The following is a 9,835-nucleotide window of genomic DNA, read 5'->3' on the forward strand; positions in this document are numbered from 1 at the left end:
TCAACGTACAAGCTCCTTAAAAAAAGCCACAAGAGGTCAGTGTTGTGTATACATTTTTTTAAAAAATAACTACTATTATTATTATTTACTTGGTGGTAGGTAGAATATGTATATAAACCCGGACTAACGACAACTATGACCACTATTCTGTATCATTCGATCAAGGATTTAACTTTTAAAACGTCAGTGATCCATATCAGTTCTATTTGGTATTTTAGTTGCTTTTTTTTTTTTTTTTTTTTTTTTTTCTCTTTAAATTAAATTCAAGAGCTATTATTAACTGTTTAAAAAATTAAATTATTTTATATTTCTTCATAATAGTCTTGAAACATTAAATTTAATTAATTTAAAGAATCAATAATGTTATTTTTATGTTTAATAACAATTATTTTATTATTATTTTCCATACTTGTAATGGTAAAAAATAATAAAAAAAAAAATTATCCACCGGGACCAAGAGGATTTCCAGTAATTGGATCATTATTAAGCATTAATTCAAAAGAGCCTCACATAAGTTTAACAAAATTATCAGAAAAATATGGGGCAATTTATAGTTTGAAAATGGGTTCAGTGTACACGGTTGTTTTATCGGATCCAAAATTGGTACGTCAAGCACTAGCAAAAGATGTATTTTCAGGTAGAGCACCTCTTTATTTAACTCACGGTATAATGAATGGTTACGGTAAGTCAAATTTTAATACAATATTTGTATATATATATAAAATTTTTATTTTGATATTTATATATGATTAAACAGGAATAATTTGTGCTGAAGGTGAAATGTGGAAAGAACAACGAAAATTTGTATCAATAACTTTAAAAAACTTGGGAATGATTAAATACGGAACAAAAAAAGATATAATGGAAATAAAAATAAGAGAATCGACAAATGAAGCTATACAAGTAAATATTAATATAAATATAAATATAAAAACATAGTTATTTTTATATACAGTAGGACCTCGTTATAAGACTAGCTCGGAGCTGTAGAGGAAAAAATTTTTTGAATTGAGGTACTCCTACTATTGTGCTTAACAGCGTTTGCGTCCAAACCTCGCTATAAGACTATCGTTGTTTTGCGTTTTATTTATGTATTCGGTTCAACTTTACTCTATTATACAGTGAATCTATTTTATATATAATCATAAATAAACAGAATTTTGTGGCTCTTTTCTGTTAATTAATTATGTCATACCACGAAATTTTAAATATTCTTTAGGAAAATAACGAAATATAATGAAAATTTTATCTCGATATTAGTCGTACTGGTCGTTAATCTTATAGCGAGATTTCGGCGCAAAACTTTGATTAAGTTGTTGGTGGGGAAAGCGTTCCGAGCGAGTTTTATTTAACAAATTGAGGGGAAGTGTCTTATAACGTGTAGTCTTATAACGAGGTCCTACTGTAGTTATATATAAATAAATTTTCATTTTTAGAAATTAAAAGATAAATCAATAGTTAACGTTAAAAATGGAATTGATCCAATAGAAATTTTACATAATTGTATTGGTAACATTATGAATAATTTAGTATTTGGAAAAGTTTATAATGAAAACGATGAAATTTGGAAATGGCTACGTGAATTACAAGAAGAAGGAGTTAAACATATTGGAGTCGCAGGTGCTTTAAATTTTTTACCCTTTTTAAAGTACATACCTTATTATAAAAATTTAATGAAATCACTTGTTGACGGAAAATTAAAAACTCACAAGTATTATCGTAAATTAATTGATGAATACAAATGTAAAAATAATTTAAATAATGATAATGATAATGATGATAATTTTCTTGCGGCATTTTACAATGAAATGACAAAAAGACAAAAAAATAATAGTGATAATAATGTTGGTTCATTTACTGAACAACAGTATTATCATTTATTAGCTGATATTTTTGGTGCTGGTACAGATACAACTTTAACAACAATACGATGGTTTTTACTTTATATGGCTATTTTACCGGATCAACAGGTAATTAAAATTTTTAAAAATATTTATAATTTAAAATTAATTTGTTAATTTTATAAAATTTTAATTTTAGGAAAAAATTTATCAAGAAATAAAAACAATTGTAGGAAATAAAGAAGAAATAACTCTGGAAGATAGTTGTTCTTTAATATTACTACAGGCTGGTATTTGTGAAATTCAAAGACTAAAAACAGTTGTTCCTGTAGGTATACCACATGGTGCTATTGCAGATGATAAAATAGGTGATTATGATATACCTAAAGGTGCAATGATTATTCCATTACAATGGGCAATACATATGAATCCAAATTATTGGGAAAATCCAAATGAATTTATTCCTGAAAGATTTATTTCACCAGATGGATTTTTAATTAAGCCGTCTGCTTTTATTCCTTTCCAAACTGGTAAACGAATGTGTGTTGGAGATGAATTAGCTAAAATGATTATGATTATTTTTATATCCACAATTATTAAAGAATTTAAAATATCTATTCCCAATGACAATGAACCCATCGATTTAAATGGCGATTGTGGAATAACTCTTGTTCCAAAAAATTATAAACTAACTTTTATAACTCGACAATAAAAATAAATTATTATTATTTTCATGTACTTGTAACTATTTTTTATTTTTTATTTTGAGTAATTAAAACATTAATAAAATAAATGAACCAACAAAAAAATTATTAAACATTTGTATATTGTTACATTTTATCTAGTAAAGATTCATTTCCTTTTGGCTTTAATTTATTATCAATTATATTTTTTCTTTTTTCTGCAATATCATTCTGTATTCGATTATATCTTTCAACAGCATAATCAATTTCACCAGATAACTTTTCGATTTTTGCCTAAAAAAAAATTTTTATATATAATAATAATAATTTTAATAGTAATAATAGACATTAAATAATAATTAGTATCATACAAAAATATTTCTTTGCTTATTAATTCGTCCCAATTGTCTTACTCCAAAAGGAGATGGTCTTCCATCTGCATATGAATAATCTGGATAATTTGTTAGAGGTCCAAAAGCATTCGGGTTCATTGTTAATCTATTTCTATAAAATATTATAATAATAATTTATTATTTTCAAATAATATTAATGTTAAATTATGTATAGTAATTAATTTTTACTCACTTTTTACGCCATTTCTGATCTAATTGTTGCACTGAAGATACATGAAATTTATTACTAGAAACATTATTTATGATAATATCTAAAAAAATATAAATTAAAAATTAATACATATTTATAGGATAATAATAATCTAATATAATAAAATTACCGATAGAAGAACGTAGTTTAATAAATTTATTCATCTTAAATATTTCAATAAATGCCATATTTTTTTATTTATTTAAACAGTTAATAAAACAATTAAGGTTAGCAGTCTTGTAACTGTTGAAATTGCAAGGGAGAACAAAATAATAACAAAAAATAATAAATGTATTGGGTAAATTTCTACTTAAGCCATGGTTACTATCGCTACTAGCTACTTTATTAGACTTTGATTCATAAATAAAGATGAGTATATCTTTTACCAATTGTAGATAAGTATAAACACAATGATGACAAGTACACACCTTTACTTTATATTTACTTTATATACGTAGAGAAAAAAAAAAGATATATATTATATAGTGTGAGTTAAAAAAAAAAGTGCGATGCGCAGCACACACTTGATGTTATTTTATATATCTGACTTACATGGTTGAATTGTGTACATATATATGATTAGGATATTCTATATGATATATTTGTGTATTTATATACACTTACATATCACTACATAACACTATACAGCATAACACAAATGTGTAGTAAATGGTCTTTAGAGCAAACGTTTTCTTCTCTCACGTAATAACCAACAAAAACGTTTTGACGGACTCCTCGTGGCAAGTTTATCAAATTTTAAATACCTTTATAAAATTATTATTTACAGTAATATTAAGTGGTTATATATGAAAAATAAAGCAAAGTATTAGTTATGGTCTCGGTGATGCAGCCGTTTATGGTAAGTAAATGTGATATAAATATAATACTTGTTATATTATTATTAAAATAATAGTTTTGTTTTTATTTTTATTATTAATATAATAATAATAATAATAAAAATAACAATAATACAGTGTTGCTATTTTTAAATTTTAACTTATAAAGTTAATAAAAATGATATTTTGTTGACAGGATATTGAAAGCTCTCGAAGTTATATCGACGAGTTGTATTCGCCAGATCCCCAAAAGTGTCTAGATGCATTAATGTAAGTTGATCAGACTAAAATTATTTATTCAAATAATTTAAACAATTATTGTATCTTGATTTATTATTTACAGTTGTCTTAAGAATTCTGTGATTGGTAGTAACCGCCAAAAAGGCTCAGTAATAGCTCAAGGTGTGGTACCCCGTCTTTTACAACTTTTAAGTGATTATAATAATCAATCAACAACAACAACAACGACAACAACAACAACAACAACAACAACCGCAGAAGAAAGAATTCGTTTAGAGGCTGTTGTAACACTTGGATCATTAGCAAAAGGTACAGATCAACATGTGTTGGCACTAATAGATCTTGGAGTAGTCCCTTTAATTCTTCAATTACTACTGTCAACTCCAGTTGGGGAAGGTGGTGGTGTTGTTGTTGTTGTTACTGATTCTTGTTCAATAAATAATAATAATAATAATAATAATAATAATATTAATAACAATAATAATTATTCACAAGATATAAAAGTTAAATTGACAGATTTACTTATAGAGGCGTGTCTTAGATGTTTGAGAACTGTCTTCCAACATTCAAATGCACCAGTACAATTGTTATATCAAGATTCAGCATTAGTAACACGCTTGTTGTCTTTAGCATCTAGATCAGTAACTTGTCAAGTATGTGTTGCAACAATATTAACAACAGCATGTAAAACAGCTGATGAACAAAATGCTCTGATGAAAGGTGGTGCTGTTGAAACATTAGCAGCTCAATTAGATTCACCATTGGCAGATGTACAACTTCCGGCTTTGGCTTGTTTAGCCAATATGTGTTATCAAAATAATTTAGTTTCTACGGTTGTTGCTAGTACATCAACAGGTAGTAAAGGTGGAGGAAGAGGAGGAAAAGGAGGAGGAGATCAATGTGATGGACATCAAAGTAAACTGTTACCAGTACTTCTTGGTCAATTGATTGGACGTGAAAAAAGTTCATTAGTACAACTTGAAGCTGCTAGATGTGTTGCATATATGCATCGTGCTGGAGCATTATCAGCAACAGATCCACGTGTTGTTTATCGTGCATTACCTTGTTTAGTAAGGCTTTGTCATCGAGATAGACCACCACGTGAACGTGTTGCTGCTGCTGAAACTCTTGCATATTTAACAGAAGTTGATACTGAATTACAACGTTTAGCATCTATTAGTAATCATCTTATACCAACTCTTGCTGAATTATTAAGACCACATCCTCAAGTACAAGATGCAGGATTATGTCAAGATATGCGTCAAGCTGCTTTTCGCGCATTTGCATCATTAGGTGCTAATGATGAAGATATACGTAAAAGAATTATTGAAACGGAAAATCTTATGGAATTTATAGTCTCTGGACTACAAGATCCTGGTGGTCCTAGAGTTCGTCTTGCTGCTGTTAGATGTCTTCATTCATTATCAAGAAGTGTTCAACAGCTTAGAACAACATTTCAAGATCATGCTGTTTGGCGACCCCTTATGCAACTACTTCATGGTGCTGATAAAGGATTTGATAATCGTGGAGTTGTTGGTGGATCTTTAATTATAGGAACCGTTACTGGAACTGGAACTGGATTAGGAGGAAGAGATGGTAGTAATGGTGGCAATAGTGGTAATAGTAGTAGTAATAATAATAGTGGTGGTGAAGATGATTTATTGACTGTTGCTTCAAGTACATTGTGCAATTTATTATTAGAATTTAGTCCTAGTAAAGAACCAATACTTGAATCTGGTGGTGTTGAATTATTATGTTCATTAACAAAAAGACCTGATCCGGCACTTAGACTTAATGGAATATGGGCGCTTATGAATGTTGCCTTTCAAGCAGAACAACGTGTTAAATCACAAATATTATCGTGCCTTGGTACTGATCAAATATTTCGACTGCTTGCTGATCCTGAACCTGCTGTTTTAATGAAAACACTTGGTTTATTAAGAAATTTACTCTCTACTAAGGCACATATTGATCGCATAATGGATGAACATGCTGCTCATGTAATGCAAGCAGTTATTCTTGTTCTTGAAGATCCCGATCATTCAGTTGATGTTAAAGAACAGGCACTATGTATTCTTGCAAATGTTGCTGATGGTGATCGTGCTAGAGAACACATTATGGCTAATGAAGATGTTTTAAAAAAACTTATGGATTATATGGTAAATATATATAGTAGAAAATTTTTTTTATTTTTTTATTAACTTGTATATTTTATATACTCGATATAATAATAGTTATTACTATTATTATTATTATTATTATTATTATTATTATTATTTTTATTATTTTTTTTAGATGCATAGCAATGTAAAACTTAAAGTTGCAGCTATATTTTGCGTATGTAATTTAGTTTGGAGAGAAGAACCTGGTGCTGCTCAACGTCAGGCACGTTTACGTGAATTGGGACTTTATCAGATTTTACAGCAATTGCGTTGCACCAAAGATTCGCAATTATTTGAAAAGTATGTAATAAGTTATATAATTATTAAACAAAAAATCACATGTATAATGAAAAAAATTTTTTTTACAGAGTAAAAACGGCAATGGCCCAATTTTTTGATCCCTGAGCTATTAAAACTTTGCTTAGAAATCCTTGCCTATAATAATAATAATAATAACAATAATAATTATAATAATAAATTATTATTATTTACAGGAATCGGTATACATTTTGATTTTATCTTTAATAATTCTGTGATCCCGCCAATGCGTTGTTTTACAAACTAAAGACTAGAATTTTTCTCCCCCCGTCAAGTAATGATTATGAATTAGAAAAAAAAAAGCAATTAATTATAAAATTATCCATTAATAAAATAATAAGAATTTAGATAATCCTAGTCTCTTAATTTATTGTCTATAAGTAGCTGAATTAAATTTAAAAAAAAGTGTTAAAATTGCATAAGAACAAATTGTGTAATTATATGTGTTGCAATTAGAAACATTACACCGCCATTTGGTATATTTTTATTGTAATATTGTATAGTAAATTTTTATTATTGAAATATGGCAATTTGACATGAAAAAAATAAATAAATTTGAAATGCTTAAATATTACTTAAGTATCATATAGACTCATTTATATATTTAAAAAAAAGAAACCTTTAATTTTTAATAACATATTATTATATTTTAATAATAATGATAATAATAATAATAATAATAAAAAGAAGAACGCATCTAACAGTAAATTCAGACCATGCAGTTTATTAATGTTATATATATATATATAATTTTCTTCATGATTGTTGTTATTATTATTATTATTATTATTATTTGTATTTCTTTGGTATAAAACATTCAGCAAACATCATCGCTATACTACTGGAATGTTTAAAAGACTAGTCATACAATCAATTTTTCGCAATTTCTAGATGATGCAATTTATACTGGCGGAGCATTTTTGTCTATAGATCGTGGTAAACTTTCGATAGAATTATTTGCCAATGGATCTAATTCAGCAAATAAATCTAACCATGAATTGCCTTTTTGTTTTCCTTTTTTCTTCTATAAAAAAAAAATTTTTTTATTTTTTTTTATTTTTAATTAAATTAAATTTGAGAAAAAAAAATAATAATAAATAAATATACAAACCTTATTTTCATCACTAGTTGATTTAAATAAATTTTTTCCCATAACAGCATCTCCGAGACTTTGTTTTAAAATTCCTGGTGGTAAAAATGTATCATTAATAAGTGTATCCCATTCAGAATTGACTTTTGATCCACTGTCAAGAATTTCATCTAGCAATGCAATATTTTCAGAAGTAAGAGATTGTAACGAGTGTTGTTGTGCTTGATCTTTAGATATTGTTGTTGCTGTTGAAGATGATGGTGTAAAAGATGTTGCATTGTCAAAATCAAAATCAAAACTAACATTTTCTCCCGTAAATGAATCCATTTTTAAATCTAATTCAGCAAGACTTTTTTCTAATTCATTGACATGTTGTGCATTATGATGTTTAATTCTAAAACTCGGTATAATACCGAAAAATTCTTCAAGTTCTTTATCATTATCAACATTATCAACATTATCATTAGGAGTAGCAATTGTACTAATATCAGAAACTTTTTCATTATTTTCACCAATATCCAATAATATATCATCTAATTGATTATTATATGCTGTTGTTGTGGCAATATATTTATTATTTTTTTCATCAGTAGTATCGTCAACTTGTATAGCTTGTTGAGCTTTTTCAACAGAAACATCATCTGTATCGAAAAATAATAATTTATCGTTATCATAATTATTTTTATTGTTGTAATCATTTGCTTCGGCAGCAGCAGCATCAACAGCAGTATCAGGATCATCAACATCATTAGTAGCAGTGGCAGCAGTTTCTCTAGCTAATTTAGATGATGTTTCAGCAAGTTCTTTAACTACCATAAAATCATAATGTTGATATCCTTTAAAACTATTGGCTATTGTTGAATAAGCTTGGGCGGATTTTTGAGTAAAATTAAATAGTGTTGTTTGATATAAAACAAGAGCATGACTAAACATATTACATCTTGCTGCTGCAAGAAGATCAACTTTTTGTAAACAATCAAGCGCTTGATTATCAAATAATGTTTTACCACGTCTTACACGTGTTTGAACTTTTCTAAATCGTTCAAGTTGTTTTGAAGTATCAGGATCCAATTCTTGTGATATATTTTTCATCCAAGATAATGCAGCTCGATATTCAGTACGTGCTTTTTCCATTGATTGTACCGTTTCATAAGTATCTTCAACAGCTCGATTTCGAAAAGTTTCAACTTCTTGATATAAACGTATTAAAGGTCCACGTAAAGTTAAACGCTGTTGACCTGAATAAGACAATGATTTACCAACTGCTGACATCATTTTACCAGCTCTAGTTTTATCTTGTTTTCCAGCATCTTTTAAAAAACGTCCCATAGTATTTTCCTCCTGTGCTAATATACACAATCTTTCTTGATATTTGTCAATAACACGTAATAAATGTGAACATGATTCCTGTATACTTTTAAAAAGTTGTAATTTAGCATCAAGTTCAGCATCTGATGCAACAATACATTCATCTTCTTTTTTACCAAGCTTTCTTGACAATGTTTGTTTAGTAACCCAATATTGATGTTGCATTTTAGTTATTGCTGAATCATCTGTTATATCTGATGATGATCGTTGAACCCAACGATCAAAGGCATTGCCAGAAACACCTGCACCTTCTCTGCCTCCACCTCTATTGTCACTAAAATAATAACAATAATAATAATAATAACTATTATTAATAAAATAGTTTTATTTTTAATCATACTTACTAAGTATTCATAGTAGAAAATATTTTTAAAAATAAATTATAATAAAAAAAATGGAGAAACTAATGGCGTTTGATTTTGACACTTGATGTTATTATTATTATTATTATTTTTTTTTTTATTTATATACATATATGTATATTATATGTAATGTAGTCTGGTTTTTTTAAATTTATAATAACATACAGTACACAACTTTGTTGAATTATTATATTACTCACAAAAAGTGAGTATGGTTGCCTTTAATTACTGAGAAATATTGACACATACACACATATATATATTATACAAACATTTATAGGTTGTATCGTGCATCACCCCCTCTCATAACAGTAGTCGGCAATATCATTATT

The 9,835-nt window shown here is 27.5% G+C and overlaps 4 protein-coding genes across 5 annotated transcripts; 2 read left to right on the plus strand and 2 right to left on the minus strand.

The window, feature by feature from the left end:
• Positions 1 to 23: 23 nt before the first annotated feature.
• Positions 24 to 2,817, plus strand: LOC130672118 (cytochrome P450 306a1). 2 transcript variants are annotated; one of them, XM_057476421.1, is made up of 5 exons: positions 24 to 209; positions 459 to 682; positions 758 to 903; positions 1,437 to 1,970; positions 2,041 to 2,817. In XM_057476421.1, the coding sequence occupies exons 2-5, from the start codon at positions 562 to 564 to the stop codon at positions 2,551 to 2,553; spliced, it is 1,314 nt and encodes a 437-aa protein (XP_057332404.1). In that variant the 5' UTR covers positions 24 to 209; positions 459 to 561; the 3' UTR covers positions 2,554 to 2,817. The 2 variants fall into 2 exon arrangements, with proteins under 2 accessions (XP_057332404.1, XP_057332403.1); XM_057476420.1 differs by lacking the exon at positions 24 to 209 and having other exon boundaries at positions 242 to 682.
• LOC130672120 (39S ribosomal protein L52, mitochondrial) lies at positions 1,989 to 3,409 on the minus strand. The gene is made up of 4 exons (XM_057476426.1): positions 3,258 to 3,409; positions 3,110 to 3,188; positions 2,896 to 3,028; positions 1,989 to 2,818 (listed from the first exon to the last, which is right to left on the minus strand). Exons 1-4 carry the CDS (start codon positions 3,313 to 3,315, stop codon positions 2,672 to 2,674), a joined length of 417 nt encoding a protein of 138 aa, XP_057332409.1. The 5' UTR covers positions 3,316 to 3,409; the 3' UTR covers positions 1,989 to 2,671.
• Positions 3,410 to 3,616: 207 nt separating this feature from the next.
• On the plus strand, positions 3,617 to 6,872 carry LOC130672115 (armadillo repeat-containing protein 8-like). The gene is made up of 5 exons (XM_057476417.1): positions 3,617 to 3,986; positions 4,160 to 4,233; positions 4,307 to 6,362; positions 6,499 to 6,665; positions 6,734 to 6,872. The coding sequence occupies exons 1-5, from the start codon at positions 3,960 to 3,962 to the stop codon at positions 6,768 to 6,770; spliced, it is 2,361 nt and encodes a 786-aa protein (XP_057332400.1). The 5' UTR covers positions 3,617 to 3,959; the 3' UTR covers positions 6,771 to 6,872.
• Positions 6,873 to 6,947: 75 nt separating this feature from the next.
• LOC130672116 (islet cell autoantigen 1-like protein) lies at positions 6,948 to 9,780 on the minus strand. Its single transcript, XM_057476418.1, has 3 exons — positions 9,486 to 9,780; positions 7,795 to 9,415; positions 6,948 to 7,707 (listed from the first exon to the last, which is right to left on the minus strand). The coding sequence occupies exons 1-3, from the start codon at positions 9,494 to 9,496 to the stop codon at positions 7,585 to 7,587; spliced, it is 1,755 nt and encodes a 584-aa protein (XP_057332401.1). The 5' UTR covers positions 9,497 to 9,780; the 3' UTR covers positions 6,948 to 7,584.
• Between the last annotated feature and the right edge of the window lie 55 nt (positions 9,781 to 9,835).

This window comes from Microplitis mediator, chromosome 7 (genome assembly GCF_029852145.1).
Source record: "Microplitis mediator isolate UGA2020A chromosome 7, iyMicMedi2.1, whole genome shotgun sequence".
Lineage (NCBI taxonomy): Eukaryota > Metazoa > Arthropoda > Insecta > Hymenoptera > Braconidae > Microplitis > Microplitis mediator.

Bases quoted from the DNA above. Each gene is read 5' to 3' on its own strand.
- LOC130672118 (XM_057476420.1), top strand. From the start codon at position 361: ATGTTATTTTTATGTTTAATAACAATTATTTTATTATTATTTTCCATA. The intron at 683-757 runs GTAAGTCAAATT...ATGATTAAACAG, and splicing joins CGGTATAATGAATGGTTACG to GAATAATTTGTGCTGAAGGT. The intron at 904-1,436 runs GTAAATATTAAT...TTTCATTTTTAG, and splicing joins CGACAAATGAAGCTATACAA to AAATTAAAAGATAAATCAAT.
- LOC130672120 (XM_057476426.1), bottom strand. From the start codon at position 3,315: ATGGCATTTATTGAAATATTTAAGATGAATAAATTTATTAAACTACGT. The intron at 3,029-3,109 runs GTGAGTAAAAAT...AATATTTTATAG, and splicing joins GATCAGAAATGGCGTAAAAA to AAATAGATTAACAATGAACC. The intron at 2,819-2,895 runs GTATGATACTAA...ATTTTTTTTTAG, and splicing joins ATAAGCAAAGAAATATTTTT to GCAAAAATCGAAAAGTTATC.
- LOC130672115 (XM_057476417.1), top strand. From the start codon at position 3,960: ATGGTCTCGGTGATGCAGCCGTTTATG. The intron at 4,234-4,306 runs GTAAGTTGATCA...TATTATTTACAG, and splicing joins AAGTGTCTAGATGCATTAAT to TTGTCTTAAGAATTCTGTGA. The intron at 6,363-6,498 runs GTAAATATATAT...TATTTTTTTTAG, and splicing joins AAAAACTTATGGATTATATG to ATGCATAGCAATGTAAAACT.
- LOC130672116 (XM_057476418.1), bottom strand. The intron at 7,708-7,794 runs GTTTGTATATTT...TTTTTTTTATAG, and splicing joins CAACTAGTGATGAAAATAAG to AAGAAAAAAGGAAAACAAAA.